The 20,990-nt window shown below is 46.2% G+C and overlaps 1 protein-coding gene across 5 annotated transcripts in view; it reads right to left on the bottom strand.

Moving 5' to 3' along the window:
• Positions 1-911: 911 nt before the first annotated feature.
• Positions 912-20,990, bottom strand: part of SH3BP4 (SH3 domain binding protein 4) — a 241,357-nt gene continuing 221,278 nt past the window's right edge. For all 5 annotated transcript variants that reach the window (XM_033944884.1, XM_033944883.1, XM_033944887.1 and 2 more), the window contains one exon: positions 912-1,503. In XM_033944884.1, coding sequence (XP_033800775.1) covers positions 1,276-1,503 — 228 coding nt within the window. In that variant the 3' untranslated portion in view covers positions 912-1,275. The remainder of the gene's footprint in view (positions 1,504-20,990) is intronic.

A 20,990-nucleotide genomic window follows, 5' to 3' on the forward strand; every position in this document is an offset into this window, starting at 1 on the left:
TAATGGAGCAGGAGGGGTGCTCAATCCCTCCTGCTCCAATGCCTCCTGTGATGCTTTTGAGGTCTTAGGCATGTGATGCACGGGGAGGGGCCTGAGGCACCTGAGCTAATCAGGGACTTCCTTAGGCTCCTCCCTAAGGAAGTTCCTGATTGGCTCAGGCGCCTCAGCCAATCAGGGCCTTAAGCCCCTTCCCATGCATCACATGCACCGGGGCAGAGCTTAAGGCCTCAAGCATCATGGGAGGCATTGGAACAGGAGGAATTGAGCACCCCTCCTCTGTTATAGGTGTGGGGTGGGACTGGAATGGGGAGTCAGCGTCCCTTGGGTGGCACGAGGGAGTTGGCATCCCTCCTAGGGTGTTTTTTTTTTGGGGGGGGGGAGAAGTCAGGTGTTTTAAAGATGGCAGCGAGCATCAGCATGGGGGAAGCATTGGCACATGTCAGGTGGGTTAAAACCATGGGCTGGCTATGCGTTTTGCAGAATATATAAAATATCATGCTACCACAGAAACATATCCCATTTACCTAGTTCTTTTTCTTTCAGCATGTATAACAAAAAATAATATTAAAGTATTACATTGAACAGGAATAAGCTGAATGTTACATTAGAGGCAATACAAATGTTTTATTACTTATATATCTATTTTTTTTCAACAAAGAGGCTTATAAGAGATGCCAAAAGTGTCAATGCTCCTGAAACACAAAGGTGAGGGCTACTTTGTTAAAATTAAAAGCAGCTTACTTGTTTTCTGGCTAGTATTTTCTCTTTTCACAATATTTAGACAACACAAAAGTTTCAAAGATAACAAGAATAGGTTTACGTCTCAAAAATAGAAATAGAAAAGGAATACACAAAGCCATGATCAATAAAGTCTAATACTAATTATTTGAAAAAAAGTCAACACCTTTATGTTCGTTTTTAAACATGTATTTACAAAAACTATATTATAATTAAAAACAAAGTCAAGGAAATTTCAATATTAAAACCTCCTAATCTCATATCAAAAAAGTGGTTTAAATAGCATTATTCATATGGAAGTTCATCTGTCTCCAAAAGCTTAAAAAATGTTTGTGCTTGAATTTTATAAGTACAAAGATGCCTTCACTGATATTTGTATTTTTTGTGATTTTACTATCTGTGACAGACTTTTCAGAGGATTTCAATGTTACTAAAAGTTTGAATATTAAGTCAGTGCTGCATGCCTTGGTTTCAGATTTCCATGATTAGCAGATGGCAGGTAGTATTCTGTTAAAAACATAGCTAATGTGTAATGATTCAAATGACAAAGTTCTCATGATCAGCAAGAGGGTTGAAGGCAGCAGCCTGGAGAACTTCCAATGAGTTAACTAGGATAAGAGTCCCTGTGAGATGATGCCAGCGCTTGGTGATGGGGTTCTTCATTCGATCCAGTGCAGTGTGCAGCTCTTGGATCACATCACGATAACTGTCACCCATCTGCTGGCTCCAGGTTAGCAGGAAATCATAGGCAGGCTTCCACATGGCCTGTCAATTCCCATGAAGAAAGTGGGAGGAGAAGAAGATAGGAAAAGAGATGAAACAGAACACAATTAATTGAACAAATTTTAGTTACTAAGCAACTGCCATATCAAAAGAAGAAGACAATTAGCTTTCTTATATATATTTTTTTTATATATAATATTTCTTTATTGAGCAAACCAGTACACACATAACATAACAGAGTAAAGGGACATCCATCAATCCAGAAAAAAAACCCCGCCCTATCGGGCATACAGAGAAAAGGTCATAAACATAACCAAGATCAGATGTCTCAGGAACAAGAGGTGCTCAATACAATTTTCCATGTAAAACCCTCTGAAAACCCCCTCCCAGGACATATCATAGCACCCCAATACTATAACATACATTAGAATACACCGTAGAAAACCGGATCCAAACCTCCCCGCAACCCCCCCCCACCCACCCCTACTCCCGACCTGTGAAATATATATACGAAATAGACAAAATGGGGAGGAAAACTAGGTCAGAAAGGGAAGAAAAAGAGGAAAAAATAAAGAGAAATGAACCCCATAAGAGAATCCATGTAAGAATGAGTCTGAAGAGGGAGAGGACAGAAGACCCCAGTAGATGCTAACAGTTCAATAGTAGACTCCTCTCGCGATGGGGAAGGGACAGCCAATACTCCTCCCATACATCCTGAAATCTAGACCACCTTCGTTCATCCCGAGTGCCCGCAGCCCGTCTTTCCAAGAGAGCTAAGTCATAAAGAGACCCCTGCCATCGAGAGAAAGAGGGAGCATGCGGCTCTCGTCAAAATGGCTTTCTTAGCCAGCAAAAGGGCCTTAGAAATCAACTGCCGCTGCCCAACAGTGAAGCTCCTCCTGCTGGTAAAAAAGAGCTACACAGGGGTTACAGCTCAGGAGCCCATGATCCAAGGAGGACAAGTAGATCCAAATATGCTGCCAAAAGGCTCGCACAGAGGGGCACTCCCAAAACATATGCCCCAGGGAAGCAGGATTTACGGGACATTTGGGATACCCCGCATGAGCTGCAATACCGGCCCGGTGTGCTCTGTGAGGGGAGATAAAAGCTCTGTGAAGGAATTTATATTCTTGTTCCCTATGTTACATGATATGGTGCGTAAATGGACAAAGCAGCGAGAAATCAATGCAGACGGAACTATGCAGTCCAAGTCAGCACTCCATGCCCCTGCCAACCAATCAGCTCGTTCGGTCTACAGGGGGGGGGGCCCAGAGCATCAACATAATAGTGAAGACATGGAGCCGTATCCTCCCCCAACGCCAAACACCTCCCAAGATCCCGTGCCACAGATCCGCTCAACCAATCCCCAGAGAAGCTGCGGACATAATGTCGGAGCTGGAAGTAGCTGAAAACGTCCACCCTATCCAGCCCATACAGCGACCCCAATTCGGCAGAGGAAAGGAGATCGCCCCCATCGGAGAGAGCATCCCCTGTTCTACGAACTCCATGTGCATGCCAAATCCTAAACACCTTGCTGTCACTGCCCGGTTTAAAATGCAAATTACCCACCAGTGGGAGAAGAGGAGTTATGTTAGAGTTGATGCCCAGATGCTTACAAAGTAATTTCCAAATGTGTCTCATATAAGACCAAACGACATGCTGTCGCTAGTGCTTGCTGCACTTTGTACCATCGGGACAGGCAGTCCCGCTGCTGCCCGACCCAGCCAGCTGAGAGGGTCCTTGGAGAAGGAGCCTTAAACACCGGAGAGCAGAGAGGGAGCCTGTCGCTAGTGCTTGCTGCACTTTGTACCATCGGGACAGGCAGTCCCGCTGCTGCCCGACCCAGCCAGCTGAGAGGGTCCTTGGAGAAGGAGCCTTAAACACCGGAGAGCAGAGAGGGAGCCTGTCGCTAGTGCTTGCTGCACTTTGTACCATCAGGACAGGCAGTCCCGCTGCTGCCCGACCCAGCCAGCTGAGAGGGTCCTTGGAGAAGGAGCCTTAAACACCGGAGAGCAGAGAGGGAGCCTGTCGCTAGTGCTTGCTGCACTTTGTACCATCGGGACAGGCAGTCCCGCTGCTGCCCGACCCAGCCAGCTGAGAGGGTCCTTGGAGAAGGAGCCTTAAACACCGGAGAGCAGAGAGGGAGCCTGTCGCTAGTGCTTGCTGCACTTTGTACCATCGGGACAGGCAGTCCCGCTGCTGCCCGACCCAGCCAGCTGAGAGGGTCCTTGGAGAAGGAGCCTTAAACACCGGAGAGCAGAGAGGGAGCCTGTCGCTAGTGCTTGCTGCACTTTGTACCATCGGGACAGGCAGTCCCGCTGCTGCCCGACCCAGCCAGCTGAGAGGGTCCTTGGAGAAGGAGCCTTAAACACCGGAGAGCAGAGAGGGAGCCTGTCGCTAGTGCTTGCTGCACTTTGTACCATCGGGACAGGCAGTCCCCGCTGCTGCCCGACCCAGCCAGCTGAGAGGGTCCTTGGAGAAGGAGCCTTAAACACCGGAGAGCAGAGAGGGAGCCTGTCGCTAGTGCTTGCTGCACTTTGTACCATCGGGACAGGCAGTCCCGCTGCTGCCCGACCCAGCCAGCTGAGAGGGTCCTTGGAGAAGGAGCCTTAAACACCGGAGAGCAGAGAGGGAGCCTGTCGCTAGTGCTTGCTGCACTTTGTACCATCGGGACAGGCAGTCCCGCTGCTGCCCGACCCAGCCAGCTGAGAGGGTCCTTGGAGAAGGAGCCTTAAACACCGGAGAGCAGAGAGGGAGCCTGTCGCTAGTGCTTGCTGCACTTTGTACCATCGGGACAGGCAGTCCCGCTGCTGCCCGACCCAGCCAGCTGAGAGGGTCCTTGGAGAAGGAGCCTTAATCTTCGAACAGCCGCGGTACGCGGCCCGCGGTTGCGAGCCCCCGGTCGCGAGCTGAAGGGGCGTGGCTAAAGGGGCTTGCCCCTTTTGAGCCCCTTCGGAGCCTAAGAGGAGCAGGGAGCAGGACTACCGATTCTTCAACATGGGTAAGAGGAAAGCTAAAGCAATACCATCTGCTGCAACAACAGGCCCGATGGATCGCCATCTTGTGGTTCCTATCTTGCCTCCTGTTGAGGAACAGGTAACTTTTAATATACAAGCTGTCTCCTTATCCTCTGGGGAACCAACACCACCTCCTCAACCATCATATTCCTTACGGTTAGAAGAATCTCCTTCCCCTTTTAAGGAAGGAATAATTTCTTCTTCCCCTCAATCATTGTCAGTATCTGGTCTGGAGGTTTCAGGACCGTCCCTGGGGCAAGCTAAAGAACTAACCCCAGTGCAGATGAGTACTGGGCAAAGCTCGGATGCTCTCCCCAGGGATAAAGTGATCACTCTAAATGATGTTTGGCTTAGTATTAACAGAATAGAGTCATCTTTACAAAAAACCGTTTTGAACTTATGTCAATTTTCATCTGATGTAACTGTGAAAATTAAAGAACAAAATAATAAAATTGGAGAAACAGCTGTAAAGGTTGAAAAGTTAGATCAGGCAGTAGGTAATTTACAAGCTAGTGCTGTTTCTAATATAAAAGATAGTATGATGTTACATACTAAATTAGAAAAAATGGAAAATGCTATTAGAGTTAAGAACCTTCGTTTGTTAAATTTTCCTACCACACATTACCTTTCTTCAATGGAACTCTTGAAAATGTATTTGAGGGAGATATTACATTACAACAAAGTGGAGACCTTTGAGGTCGATAATTTATATTACATTTCAAGAGATTCCAAAGAAAAGGTAGAGGAAGGTGGAATGGATAGAATAGTATCACCAGAGAGTTTGAATGTATCACAGTTTTTGGAGTCATCTAAAGACATAATTGAGAAACGAGCAACTCTTCTCGTGACCTTCAAGACAGAACTTGAGAAACAAGATATTTTGAAATTATATTTCCTGAAAAAGCAAGAGATGTTTTGTGGTCAACGGGTGATAATTTTCCCAGATGTCTCTAGACAAACCCAGTTTAAGAGGAAACAGTTCCTTCAGCTAAAGCCTAAGGTTTTGGCAGTCGGAGCTACTTTCTTCTTAAAATTTCCATGTAAATGCCTGATATCATATGGAAATGACAAATATGTGTTTTTTGACCCAGCCCAGGTGGAAGATTTTATCAAAGAGAAACCTTTGTTGAAAGTTTAATTCCTTATATTCAGTTTATTTTTGGAGGATGATGTATAATATATATAATAGCCATTTGCCTGTTCCTAGATAGTAGATAGAAAGATTTGCTTTGATGTTTTATTTGTACTGGCGATCAGTTTTAATGTGGACTAGGACATGGTTGAATTAGTTTCCTTATATTATGTTAATTCCCGTTAGGGAATTTACATTTGTATTTTCTGTGTTCATTCATGCATGTTTGTTACAAAGATAATGTAATGAATAATCAAATAAATAAAGAAAAAAAAAAAAGACCAAACGACATGTCCCCGGTAGACGGAGTCCAACTGGGCAGCTGGAGCATGTAACAAAAACAAACCAGAGATAGGGTGTAAAAAATCCCTGTCCACGGAAAACATTAAAAAAGAGGAGCTCTCCATACACCAGTCCCAAATCAATCTAGTCCCACATGCCAGATTATAGGCGTGAATGTCTAGCAGTCCAACTCCCCTGCGACTCAGGCAACATCAAAATACGAACATATAGCCGAGGCCGGCGCCCACGCCACAAGAAAGTCCTCAAAGCACTATACAACAGAGCTAAGTCCCCGGTCTGCATCCACAGCGGAAGAGTTTGAAACAGATAAAGCCACCGAGGGACAATCATCATATTGTACAAAAATATACGCCCCGCAAGGGATACCAGCAAATCACCCCACAAGCGGAGGAGCTCAACCGTGCTCCGGAGCAGGGGCTTCACATTGATCTCATAGAGTCGCATGAGGGATGACGGTATCAGAACCCCCAGATATTTTACCTGCTGTGGTGCTTCCTGAAGCGGGAAATCAGCCCAAGCATGCGAGATACTAATATGAAGAGGAAGCGCCTCCGATTTAGACACATTGAGTTTTAGGCCCGAGATTTCCCCAAACTGGTGAAACATCTCCAATAATCTAGGGAGGCCTGAAACCGGGTCAGTCAACATTACCATAATATCATCGGCAAAAGCCATGCAACGCAAAGAGGAATTCCCCAGCTCTACTCCAGCTATCTGAGGATGGCATCGAAGGGAAATCAACAAAGGCTCCAAAAACAATATATAAAGCAGAGGGGACAAGGGGCAGCCCTGGCGAGTGCCCCGCTGGAGCACAAAGTCCGGAGAAGCTACCCCATTAACCAATACGGCCGCCACTGGGTGAGAATAAAGGGCCCCAAGAGCTCTCGTAAAGAACCCCTCCAACCCATAATATCGCAACAAGGGGAATAAAAAAGCCCACTCTACTCTATCAAAGGCTTTTTCGGAGTCAAAACTAATAGCCAGCGCTGGTTGCTGCCGAGAAACACAATGGGCCAAAGCAAGGATGAGCTTCCTAACATTATGACCTGCTAATCGCCCCCGCACAAAACCTACCTGATCTGCACCCACCAAAGAGGGAACAAACTGGGCCAAACGGTTAGCCAGAACCCGAGCTAAAATTTTTAGGTCAACATTAATAAGCGAGATAGGTCTATAGGATCCCACAAGCAAGGGGGTCTTTTCCCGGTTTAGGCAATACAGTAATCAGCGCTCGATTCGCTCCAAGAGGAAACTGCCCTACTCCGCCGCGCTTTCAACGGATCAGCCACATACCCCTGAAGAAGACGATAGAATTCCCCCCCAAAGCTGTCCGGGCCTGGAGATTTACAAAGAGGTAGATGCTTGAGAACACCAGCACCTCCTCTTGGGTTATTGGGGAAGCCAAGACCTCCGAGTCCGGCGCTGATAGTTTTGGTAAGGGCAAAGATTCCAAAAATGCCCGAATCTGAGATTCCCGACCTACTACTTCCGCAGTATATAGAGAGCTATAAAAGGTGACAAATAGCTGTTCCATCTGAGACTGATCCGTGACCAACCTTCCCCCATCATCTTTAAGCGAGGTAATCAAATTGGCACCTCGCTGCACCTTAGTCATCTGGGCCAACATTCTACCTGGCCTATTACCAAAACGATGTAGTCGGTACTTATAATAGAAAAGGGATTTGTGGGCTCTCTCATGAAGAAGTGGATGGAGTGCTGACTGGGCCGTCTGAAAAGCATGTTTATGAGACAGGGTAGGATTCTGAAGGACCAAAAGTCTACTATCCCGCACCTTGCGTTCAAGAACCAAGATTTTTTCCGCTAGCATTTTCTTACGTCGCGCGCAGTAAGCTATCACAGCCCCTCGGAGCACTGCCTTGGCAGCCTCCCAAAACAAAGTTCCATTATCCACATGGTCCCCATTAAATTCCACATAGTCCCGCCACTGCTGCTCCAAGTAAGATTTAAAGTCCGGGTCCAAATGAAGCGCTATCGGGAATCGCCAGTGCTATCCTCCCCAGGGCGCCAGCTGAGAAGCTGATGTCCATCCATACCATGGTATGGTTCGAGAGCCAGTACTCCAATCTCAGCCGCATGAACCGCATAAAAGGAGGAGTGTGAGAGGAAAATATAATCTATTCTAGAGGAGGAATTATGCACTTTAGACGTATGAGTGAAATCCCGCTCCCCTGGGTGTAGGGTCCGCCAGACATTCACTAGATCCAAAGCCTCCAACCAAACGGCAAGCCCATTATCGGACCTACCGGAGGTGTGAGTTGATCCCTTAGAGGAATCCAGAAGCGGATCTAGTATAGAGTTAAAATCCCCCAAAAAGATTTTCTGAGACTCATGGATTTGTGATACAGACAGCAGTACCCCCAAAAGTGTCATACAAAAGGACCGCTGTGCACTGTTGAGTGCGTATACGGACATCAAAATTACAGGGCGCTGATTAAGAGAACCCTGGACAATAACATAGTGTCCCTCTGGATCTGAGAGGACCCTAGATGCAGTAAAAGACACCGATTTGCGGATCAACAGTGCCACCCCAGCCCTAGTTTTGGAGGAAGAGGCCGAGTAACACTGCCCCACTCAGGATTGACACAATTTACCATGTTCCCATTCAGTGAGCTTAGTCTCCTGCAGTCCAGCTACATCAGCCTGATGTCTGGCTAGGCTCTGCAAGATCTTAGTTCTCTTGATAGGAGAATTGATACCAGATACATTCCATGACACACACCTCAAACCCTTCTTAACAGGCATAAGAAAGAAAAAAGAACCAGATATACCAAAAGAGAAAAAGAGCACAAAACAGCTGCCGAGAGTCCCAGCCCATCCCCCAGCAGCCCAGTCTCCACATCACTTCCTCACATGAATCAACAACATACACACAGGTCAGGAGCCTCCCCCCTCCTGAACTCCCCAATCCCTCCTCCCACCCAACAGACCAAAAACCACCACACCAAGAAGGACTCCATGTGGCCAGAAGCCCCCCTCACAGCCCCTGAAAAACAGAGCCCAAGCTTCCAAGAAGGAAAGAAATTAAAGACAATGTTTGAAATAGAACAGTATATATCAAAAAACAGTTCCCCACCCCCACTGAGTCCTTGTCAGTGTAGAGGATACATAGCCAATGCAAGCAGGGGAGCAGAAATAAAGAAATAAAAATGTCAATAAGGCAAACCGCTGCAGTAGCAGCAAGACAAAAATGTCACATCAAACCTGCAGAAACTGGAACAAGTAAACATAGTCCAGGTCCCAAACCGGATTCCCCAAGTAGAAGTCTCCAAGTCAAATGTGCATACCCTCCGCAGAGGGAAAAAAGGCTGATCAAGCTCCCGGCATCAGGTCAGGGAACCACGTGATCAGCTGGGTTCTGGCCGCCACACATGTTTCAAACACCACCGGTGTGCCATTGTGGATAACCCGGAGCTTAGCAGGGAATTGCAATGTGAATCGAATCTTCTTCTCCGTGAGGGCAGTGCAGATTGGCGAAAAGACTCGTTGAAGAGCAGCCACCTGTGCTGAGTAATCTTGGAAAAGCAGGATACGATGGTTTTGAAACTGAAGATCTTTTCGCTGGCGGAAATTTTTAAGGAGCAGATCTTTTATGGCAAAATTCAATATATGAACTATCACCACTCGTGGTTTTGCCATCCCCTCCTGCTTCCTGCCCAGTCTATGGGCCCTCTCAATGTGAAGCGGGCCAAAAGCAGGGGAAACCAGTAATTCCTCAGCCAGCCATTTCTCCAGGGCAGGCAGGAGATCCGCATCCAAAATGGTTTCTGGGATACCCACCAGATGCAAATTATTGCACTTTGAGCGGTTCTCCAAATCGTCCAGTTTGTCGGTGGCACTCACCACCGTGCTTTTAAGCTGACATAGCTCCTCCTGCACCTGGGTAATCGCGTCCTCCGCGGTGCCCACACGGTGTTCCACCTCAGTCACTCGTGTGTTAAAATCAGCCACAGAAGCAGAGAGCGTCTCCAACGATTCCTGAACTTTATCAAGCCGGGAACCCAGAGCTAGAACCACGGCATCCGTGAGCCGTGATACCATATCCTCACCCACGAGGTCTGGTGCTTCTGCCTGGCCCGCCATCTTGCCATCAGGCCCTGGGCCCGATTTTAGCCGTTCCCGCTCCTTCCTGCCACTTTTTGTTGCCATATCAGTGCTGTTTTTGAGCACAAATTTGTCCATAGACCCGAGGGCAGCAGTGGTCTAGCGTTTGGATAAATCCGCTCATAGAATTTAGTTCAAAAGGGCTGATTTGGAGGGAGAACTTCGGAGCTCAGAGAGAACACGTCTTCCCTGTGCTCTGCACGGCCACGCCCCCCAGCTTTCTTATATTTAAACATCAATTATATTAGAACTAAAATTTGGGGTGTTTAAATATTTCTATCCCTAGGTAATTGAACTGGCATCAGTTCATTCAATAGCAGCTGCTGTTATTTTTCCCAGTTCTGCTATTGCTAGAAGAGGACAAAAAAGCTTGAGAGCTACAGCAGCAGATATATCTTTGTGAATGGTAAGAAAAAGAGAGATGGGAGCTGAGGTCTGGGATAGGAAATAAAAATTGACTGAGAAAAAAGGGGGATGACAGAAATCTGTAAAGAAATGAGAGCGGGAATAGGGTCTAAAGCTAGATGGAGAATTAAAGACCGCAAGAAGAGGATGACAGAAAAAAAAAGTATTTTGAGTACAGGAAAAGGTAATAGATGTTTTACAGGTGAGAGAGGAGAGAAGACATAATAAGATGGGCACAGAAGTGATTATAGGCATGGGCATAGTTTGAGGGGGTACAGGCAGTGGGGGCAATGCCCTCCAAATGTTGCTAGAGAAGGCCCAACCAAATTTCTAAGTCCATAAAGTGGCGAGAGCTCACACTTTCGCTCCCTGCTGTGTTGTCAACCAAGCTGCCCTCAGGCCAACATGAGGGAGAATACTTTTTGTCAGCCCCCTCTTCCCATTCTCAGCTTCCCTATGCTCGCTGACAATCAATGACAGCCATCACACTGGCCTGCCATGTAACAGAGAATTAAGAACAGAGGGAAGGTGGGAAATTCTCCAGAAGGTACCATAGTGCTGTTATCTGACTATGTTACATTGGCATGCAGAAGGTTGTTTACAATGTTTCAGTAATGTTGGCATTCATTTCATTTCCATTTTTTCCTTATTTAAGGGGAGAATTCAAGGCACGCTAACGATTAGTATGTGCTAAATGCTAAGATGCCCATAGGAATATAATAGATATGTTAGCATTTAGCATGTGTTAATACAGTTAACACTCCTTGATGAATTTCCCCTTTGTGCAAGAAACCACAATGGACAATAACACTAATGATTTTGTAATGTTGTAATGCTGTTTCGGTAGTTTTATCATTTAACATTTGATATGCCATAATTTTCCGGAAGGCAGGGGCAAAGTGGGTTACAATGTTACAAATTTATTATACCCATATAAAAGTAAAAATGGAACAACAAATTAAAACACAAGAGACAAATGAAACCATCAAAAGAAATCAACATTCATTCTCGTCTTGACCAGGATTATCAATGCAACCCCATAGCCCCCAGGCCAAATCCCCAAAGGCCATTTGAAAAAGATGAGTTCTTAAAGCACTTTGAATCTTAGTATAGAACAGTTCTAATTGCAAAGAGGAGGAAAATGAATTCCAGTGAGCAGGAGCCAAATAATAAAATGCAGCCTTATGGGTCAACTCTAGATGGGTTTCAGATAGAGAAGAAAAAGTTAAACAGTGATCGTTCAAAGATTGTTACATGTTACATATGTATAACATAGGTACTGATAGATACATTACTGCTCAGTGTGGCTCAGCTGCTATTTGGATGTTGTGTCCATGACACTATCACCTGGATTCTATACAGTGGACCTTGGTTTACGAGCATAATTCGTTCCAGAACTATGCTCGTAAACCAAATTCCTCGTATATTAAAGCGAGTTTCCCCATAGGAAGTAAGGGAAACTCGCTTTGATTCGTTCCACCTCCTCCTCCCCCCCTGAGGCTACTGGCACTGCTCCATTCCCCCCCCCATTTGAGGCCACTGACGCTGCTCCATACCCCCCCCACCCGCAATCAAGCATCCCCCTGCGAACCGGCATCCTCCCCCTGCTCGCGTTGCCCCTCTCCCCCGCAATCCTACATCCCCTTCCAAGTACCGAAATGACATCCCTTACCCTGATTGGGCACCAGCACCAATGCACAGGACGTGCCGGTGCCCGAAGATCCTCCCTCTGCTGGGCTGGGTGGTGCGTTAGAGATCCTCCCTCTTGCCTGGGCTGGGCTGGACTCGCTGGTCTCCGAAATTCTGAGAGATTCTGGTCTTGCTCTCTCCGAGATTCTGCCATTTATAGAATCTCAGAGAGATTCTATAAACGGCATCTACTGGTATGCGGCTAGATTGGTGTTGCCTTCCTGTGTAGATACTTGCATTAACTGCGCTGTTAACGACCTTTAATTGAAAGGTAGACACCTATCAATGTGACATGATTCTATATAACAGGTTGCCTAGAAATCTGTAGGTGCCCTAGGAAATAACAGGCACCTAGAGAGATAGGCGTGTGTGTGGTTTCCAGAATCGTCCATACTAGGCACTCTATTCTACACTTATATTTTAGGCTTGCTGGAAGCTGGCATTCTTTTCAAGCACAAGCATCAACTAGACATGATTCATGACAGTGCACCTACTGGCACAGTATATACTCATACATCAAATTGAATGAGTTCCAATGAGGTTCTTCTGGAGAGTCTAGGGGGCTGTTTGCTATCAGGCTGAACAAAACCATAATATGAATATGCGGAAGCCCCAATTCCAATGGGTATGCTCTCCTACAGAGCAGCTGAAGTGGCCCAGTGGATAAGGCTGCTTGCTCCATCATCCCCAGTTGGTGGCTTCAAATTCAACAAGAAATTCGGATACATGTGGTACTGGGCCTCTTTTTCCAATCTATAATCCCCCATGTATTTTTCTAACCTCTTCTTTGCCACATAAGAGATTGGGGTCTATGGACAAGTGTTGTAACAGTCATCAAGAGGACTTTGTCATTTGCAACTGCAGTGTGCAGTTTCCCCAAAGAGAAAATCACTTTTACATTGTCAGAGTACATTCAGGCACCCCTCCCTGCCTCCCATTGTCAGATTATTTTCCCACTGACAATAGAAGCTGTGTCTTAGGGAGGGCTGCACCTCCTTTCCCAAGACACAAATTCCATCATCAGATGACATGCGCCACCATTCCCTCCCTCTGCCCCCCCAAGACAGATTCCATTGTCAGATTATATTCCACACTCTTGACAATGGGATCTGTATCTTGGGGAGGAGGGGAAAAGGAGTGGTGGGTAGGGAGGTACAGTCCTCCCCAAGACACAGATTCCACTAAAGCCACCCCCTCACAAATCTGCTCTCTCCCAAAGTGCTACCATTTCCCTCTCCCACATATTTTAACATGCACCTCCCCAACATGTTAAACATTCCCCTCTCCCCTGCATGTTAGCTTCACATGTCTCTCCCCCTCAACTACAATACCCACTATGGGATAGGCAGGTTGCTACCTGGAACCTACACATCAACATCACATCAATTTATATGCCTGGCAGCACATCAAAGGTACACAAACCTCAAGGAAGCACACAGCGGTATACAAAAATAGTAAATTGGTTATCCTACAGTTATAACCTCCTATGAATATATTCCTCAGAAGGATAAGTCATCAGATTTTAATTTCAATGTTTTGGGGTTGTTTTTTTTTAATTTCTTCATTCATTTAATGAAACTCTCAAAGTCAATTTGCCAAACAATCTGAGTAGGCCAGCACAATCATGTAGAGAACATCAGCCAAGTGGCACACATCTGATAGTCCAGAACTACGTGAGTTAGGGACAAATGAGGGGCAAGTGACCTGCCCAGATCACCAGAGTAGTGGTGAAAAGAGTCAGTCCCACTTAACCTCAGGCTATTGCTGTAACATAGGCTATATCTTCCTGAACCAAAGAGGGAAAGTGCCACTATGAGTGGAAAGCAAGCCAGCATGTACACAGCAGACCAAGATGCCAACAAGTTAATTGTCAACAGAATGCCACATACCCAGCACTGCCAAAATTTGGGTCATATGCCCATAAGCCACCAAGACATGAAAAGAACCTTTTCACCTGCAATAGCCAAAGTTGACGTCTGCCCACAAGTCATGGAAGCTTATCATCTTTATGTAGAGAAGGGTCCGCTGGCAGAGCGGGCACCAAAGAAACCACACTAGCCAGCTGAATTTCTCTCAGCCTTCCTGAGATACAGAGCAAGGCACTCCCTAGAGCAGGGGTAGGGAACTCCGGCTCTCGAGAGCCGTATTCCAGTCGGGTTTTCAGGATTTCCCCAATGAATATGCTTTGAAAGCAGCACATGCAAATAGATCTCAAGCATATGCATTGGGGAAATCCTGAAAACCCAACTGGAATACGGCTCTCGAGGACCGGAGTTCCCTACCCCTGCCCTAGAGTCTGTGACATGCCAAACGCTGCATCCGGAGCACCTGCCTCTGGATCAGGTCCCATAGTGTAGCATGCTGGAGGAAAACTAGGGCTGGTGAGGGTTGTATAGCCCCAGAGAAGCCGCAACTGGGCATCATGTCTAGGCACTGAAACATCAAAACCTTGCAGATGTGAAAGGCAAAGGCAGGGAGCTCCTGCTGAGACAACAGCAGCCCTGTGGGCCTCCCCCCCCCCCCCCAACTATTCTCAAAGATTACCCATAACAAATCCGGTTTGCAACCAACCAGACCAGAATGAAAGACGGGGGAAAAAGCCAACTTCAGGGTCCATCGATATCTACAGAGTGGCCCCCTGATTCAGAGACTAGGGCTGGAACTACAAGGTGGGATCCGAATATAAGAATGCATGTTAGGGAAAGTCCCTGGAGCCGTATCCCCAGCTCCATGGAGCAAACAAGCAACTTGAAACCAGAAAACCCCTAATAGGGAAAACAGGGGTATGAAAGGAAAAGTTCACTTTTAATAGCATTGTATTTTATTTAATACATTCCAAACCCTAAGCGCGCACAAGTCCCCAAATTTGTCGAGAAGAAAGGCGAGGTAGGCCTTCCCGGCCAAACCTCCACAGCAGAAAAGGCGAGAACCACTCGTATGGAAGAAAAAACAAGCACGGCACACTGAGAAGCGGCTTGCCCGTTCCTCGATGAAAAATCTCCAGAACTTGCTACTATGGTGTGGCAGCAAAGGAGTTCAAACAGCCTTCAAGATATACTTCTGGTGGAGCTCACAATGTTACCCCCCAAACAAGGTCTTTTTCAAAAATTTATTTTATTAATAGTGTCGCAATACAACTACCAACGCAGCCCTACACCCACAGCCGCAGTCTCAGGAGACACCCAAAGGCAGTCACCCTGACTCAAAAAGAAAAGGCAGATGCACAAAATGCCCAAAAACGGAAACCACAGGCATTTGAATAACATGCCTCCAATAATAAACAGACTAATTCACCAAAAACATACCAGGCTGGTAAATTGATGGCCAAGGTAGAAGGAGAGCCTTGGGCAGAAACCACATCTTCCATATGGTGGTAGTCATAGTGGGTGAGGCTACTACTGATGTAGTACAAACTCCCTTGTGCTTTTTTTAATGTGGGAAAGGAGAAAGCACAGAAGCCAGATTATTCTTCCCTAATTATTATTCTATTTTAATTGTTTATTTTAAATCAAATGTAATTTAACCTCTAATTCTTTACGTATCTTTAATGTAATTATGGATAAAATTGTATGTATATGGTTTTAAATTGTTTTATTTGTCCCCCCCCCCCACAAATTATTATTGTTATACGCATTGAAAATACTTGATATTGCGTTTAAATCAAAATCTCAATAAACTTGAAACTTGGGGTGAGCAGGTATATCCCCTCAGAGGGTGAGGCAGGGATGTGGGAGGCAACCACTCAGCCAGAACACCCCTCGGCACTGAGCAAGCCTAGACAAATTCAACAAGCAGAAATCAGGTAAGGCTAGACTCAGGGCACTGGTCTTTGACCTAAGGGCCGTCACGTGAGCGGACTGCTGGGCATGATGGTCCACTGGTCTGACCCAGCTGTGGCAATTCTAAAATAAAAACCACATCCATCAGCCTGCTGGTATACTGGTTGGCCAGGAGACTGTGCATCTAAGAAACCTAAGAGCAACTCAGTTCTCTCTATCTCCACTTGCTGGTAGATGGACGTAATTCCACTAGTCTCTGGATTCATCTGCTGCTGATGCTAAGGAAAATTAAGTTTGCACTTAGGACCCATGTTGCAAAGTGCATGCAATGATCTAGGTTGTATATATATCCATGAGCAGCCCTTGATCAACAATTTAAAATCTCACCACACTGACAGTCTCCCCCTCCTCAGGTAGCCTGCTCATTTGCTCCAGCAGCAGAATGCCATCATCATGCACATCAGGATTGTGGGGCTAAGGTATATACTGTGCCATATTTGGAGGTTGTAACACACAGTACATGTATCCCTAGGGGTATGCGAGCCACTTGGGGGGGTACACGGCATGGGTCTCCTGCCCCCCTCCCCCCGTGCCAAAGAGCCTTCATGTCCACATGCTTGGGTAGGTCCTGTCAGCTCCACCCACTTTGACAAGTTTTCATCAGAGGGGTGGTACCAACAGGGCCTCACGAGTGATAGACTCAAAGGCTCTGTGTCAGTTAAGCTAGTGCCAGTGCCAGGCCTTGTATAGACTTTGGACTCCCTGACAGGCAGCAGAAGGGTGGCAGAAGACAGTTGCCATGACTTTACTTGTAGATTTTTCTGTCTTAAACTTTTTTGGGGTGGGTGATGACTTGTGCGTCCACTGCATTGGCTCCATTTTGGACTCAGGATCTCTGTGATAGACCCAAGTCTCATCTCCGTCATCAAACGATGCTAACAATTTGCTTGCTCTTCAGAAAACATCTCCAAGTTCTCCTGACAACACTGGAGCCTCGTGGCCTTCTGACATGGCATCAGTATTCTTGGAACCCATCTTGCACTAACCCTGGACATGTACAACTTTTCATGAATTATTTTCCAAACTGTACCTGCTTCTTCAGCTATTTGGGAAACCGTAATTCATCTGTCTGACAAAATTAAATCCTCAACTTTCTTGAACATTTCTGTGGAAGTTGCTTCCAGAGGCCGTATAATGTGAGCATCATCTTCAATGGACTCTTAACTGCTTGCTTCAAAATTATACTTTGTAGGATGATGGGACACACTCACGTTAAACAGCAGTCATATGTTCATGGATCTCCTTTGGCTTTTTCCCTTCTTTTGTGAGAAATGTTATCACTGAGCAGTGCTCCGAATCTAGCAGTTTCTTTCTTGATACACATGAGGACTCTCCTGACATCCTGTCTCTTGGAATGTTAGTCTCACATTGAGTTGCAACAAAAGATTAGGTTCTTACTTTGCTAATCTTCTTTCTTGTAAATCCAAACTTTATTCCAGGTCAATTGGGATAATTCAATATACCTCCCAGGACTTTGTAGGAAGTTTCAAATTCTAGAGACTTAAGCTCCACCCCTCTCACCTCAGCACTGCCCCCTCAGGAATCAGTTAGTTGTAAAGCAGCCAGGACATCTGTAGAGGACAAAGACAAAAGAGAGAGAGGGATACAGGGACACTTCCCGACCAATAAGTCCAATAAGTCAAAAACAGCAACAATTAAACAGAATTGAATCAGAAACTGGCATGACAAGAAACAGTGCTATAAGGAGACACTGTCAGAAAGGGATGCCCCCCCAAAAAAAAACCCTGAGTGCTAACCTATTCTAATGGCCACCTTATAAAGGCTGGTCAGAAATAGAAATCCAGCTTACCAGTTCTTGGAAAGGCAGAACAATCTGTGGATCAGGAAAGCAGTGAGTTCCCAGAATAAAGTATGGACTTACAAGAAAGAAGATTAGCAAAAGTAAGAACCTAATCTTTTATTCTTGTACAATCCCACTGTATTCTGGGATGACTGTAACGTAACAGAGCAGTTATGAAGAATCAGGGTGGGACTGTGAGCCTGCTGCCAAAACAGGCACCAAAAGCAGCATCATACATGGCTGCAAATTGATCCTGTAAAACTTGGTGAACATATGCAGAGGACCAGGTAGTGGCTCTGCAAATCTTGTCCAAAGAGCCGACAACTCTGCTCAAGAGAACAAAATACCTCTGGTAGAATGAACCTGCCCTGCAAGGGGGGGCATTTTCCCAGCCTCAACATAAGCTGTGGAAATGGCCATACGGATCCATCGGATCCATCTGGCAATGGTGGCCTTGAAGGCCGGACTGCCCTTGCGGGCAGGACCCACCAGAACAAAAAGATGGACAGAGAGATAGCATAACTGGTTTTAAGAAAGGTTTGGGCAGGTTCCTGGAGGAAAAGTCCATGGGCTGTTATTGAAAAAGACAAGGGGGAAGCATGGAATATTGCTACTCCTTGAGTTTTGGCAAGGTACTAGTGACCTGGAATAGCCACTGTGATGACCCACTGGTCTGACCCAGTAAGGCTATTCTTATGTTCTTAATAGTTCATAACCACCAGTAACCGCAACTACAGCTTGTGGACGTCAAATGACTGCAACACCCCATCCTACTTCCCCAAGCTGAAGGAAGCAAAAGCAGGAAGCCGGACTTCCTAAATCACAGGGAAAATGGAAACCACTTTTGGAAACCACACCAAATCTGACAAAACGCAGAAAGGAATCCCAGCAGGAAAGAGTCAGAAACTCAGAAGCCCTGTGGGAGGAGGTAATGGTCACTAGAAAGATAGTAATTGTAAGATCCATAAGAGATGTCTGCCCCACAGGCCCATAAGGTGGACGAGCCAGAGAATGGAGAACCAGATAAGATTCCAAGCTGGGAGAGGTCACATGATGTCGTGCTAGTGAGCGGACGTCGATGTTAAGCTCCCGCTTCTGTTCCCTAATTCTTAGCTTTTACCCCTCTGATTGTTGCCTTTTTCGGCAATTCTCAGCATTTCCCTGGCTTTTGAACAGTGGTTTTTATTGCTTGCTTGGTGCGCCCACATGGCCTCTAAATTGCTGCGGAGAGAGCACGAACAGACCCAAGGCAGGGGAAGCCATTGGCAGAGGGCGATTCTAGCCATGCCCTTACCGTTAGCTCCATGTGGGTTTCCGAAGTGGTAAATGAGGTGCGGATCTTGCTCGAGGGATCGCTGACTTCTAAACTGCAGCCTATTGTGGACAAACTTGATACGGTGACACCCGCTTGGAATCCTTGCATGGGGAATTCACGGTGTATCAGCAGCAGCTGGCCACGCTGGAAGATCAGGTCCACCACCAGGAGGAGGATCATCGAAGGCTCCAGGTCCGGGTCACAGAGTTGGGAAACCAAGCTAGATGATCTGGAGAACCGTTCGAGGTGAGGTAACCTCGGGTTGGTGGGCCTACCTGAGTCGGTCAAGGATGGTGACTTGCTGGCATTTTTGGATACCTGGTTGCCACAATCGCTTAATCTGCAACTCCCAAATGGCCCATTGCAGATTGAGAGGGCCCACTGCCTGGGACCAGTGGACGCGCTGGGCTTCAGGGCACGCATGATCATTTTCAAACTGCTGAACTCAGCACATAAGCTGGCCATTCTGAGGGTGATATGTTTATCTGGCCCCTTGATGCATGAGAATTTTATGTTTTCAGGATTACTCGGCACTGCTGCAGGCTAAACGGAAGGAGTTTACCATAGCTTGCTCTTTATTGCATCAAAAGAAAGTGCAATTTGCTTTGTTGTATCCTGCACGGCTGCAGATTTGACATGATAGAAACATTCTCTTCTTCACTAAAGCGCAGGAGGTGTTTCAATTTGCAAGGGGCCTGCTACAGCCCGGGGCGCCAAACAGATAACTCGGTGTTTCTGACTGGATCCATTTTTGTTCATGTGCAGGAGTTGGTGTCCCTCACCATGGAGGGGACTTTAACTTTGCATCTTGTAGCCCTTTCTTCTGTACAAATGAAACTAAATGAGTCCAAAACAAAGTTACTTTGGCTCGGCCCAATATTAGACCATTTACCCACCTCCATCCCATTGCCTTCCGGCCCCACTCTTCAGCTCAAATTTTCAAGCAAAATCCTGGGCATCATCATAGATTCTTCTCTTTCCTTCAATGACCACCTCAATTCCTTGGTAAAAAAATGCTTTTTTAGCCTTCATATGCTGAGGAAAGTGAGATCCTGCTTTCATCAAAATCACTTTGTCATCCTTACACAATCCACCATCCTCTCCAGATTGGATTATTGCAACTCCATCTACTTAAGCCTAACTAAAAAAAACCTCCATAGACTTAAGCAGATTCAGAATGCTGCGGCTAAGCTTATTTTCGCAAAAAGCAAATTCGACCATGTCTCAACACTCCTGTCCAAGCTTCACAGGCTTCCAGTACCCTCCAGAGTCCTCTTTAAATGTGCCTGCTTAGCCTTCAAGATCCTACACGGCATCCTTCCTTCCGTTATTCCACTCTCTTGGAATTCCTCAAACCCTAATTCCACCAGATTCTCCCAAAAATTAAAACTATCATTCACCTCTACAAAAGGTGCAGGAAAACTAGGAACATCCCTCCCCTTTAGAACCACAGAACTCTGGAACAATCTTACATCCCCACTCAGAAATTCAAGCTCCCTCCAACTTTTCCACAAACACCTGAAAACTTGGCTCTTTTCAAAAATGTAACACCTCCCCCTCTCTGGCACCCTGGCCCCTCTATACCCTCTTAGTTCCTATCCCATAACCCTTCATTGGAGTTCCTTTCTATCCTAACTCTGTAAACCGTGCCAAGTTCTACGCTTGCAGAGATGGCGCGGTATACAAACCTAAGGTTTACTTTAGTTTAGTTTAGGGCCCCTGCCCAGGAGAACTTCCATGTTGCCAGGAGGCCTGCTTGGGACTGTTTGCTAAATCTGAGCACCGTCAGCTTTTCTTTTCCCAGGACTTATTATATCTGCCTTTTCAGTTATTTTGTGTTGGGATGTCTGAGGGACATAGCTGCTCAGCAGTTGGGACCCAGTTATCTTTGGGGGAGGGGGGTGAG

The sequence above is a fragment of the Geotrypetes seraphini genome, chromosome 5 (assembly GCF_902459505.1).
Source record: "Geotrypetes seraphini chromosome 5, aGeoSer1.1, whole genome shotgun sequence".
Classification (NCBI taxonomy): domain Eukaryota; kingdom Metazoa; phylum Chordata; class Amphibia; order Gymnophiona; family Dermophiidae; genus Geotrypetes; species Geotrypetes seraphini.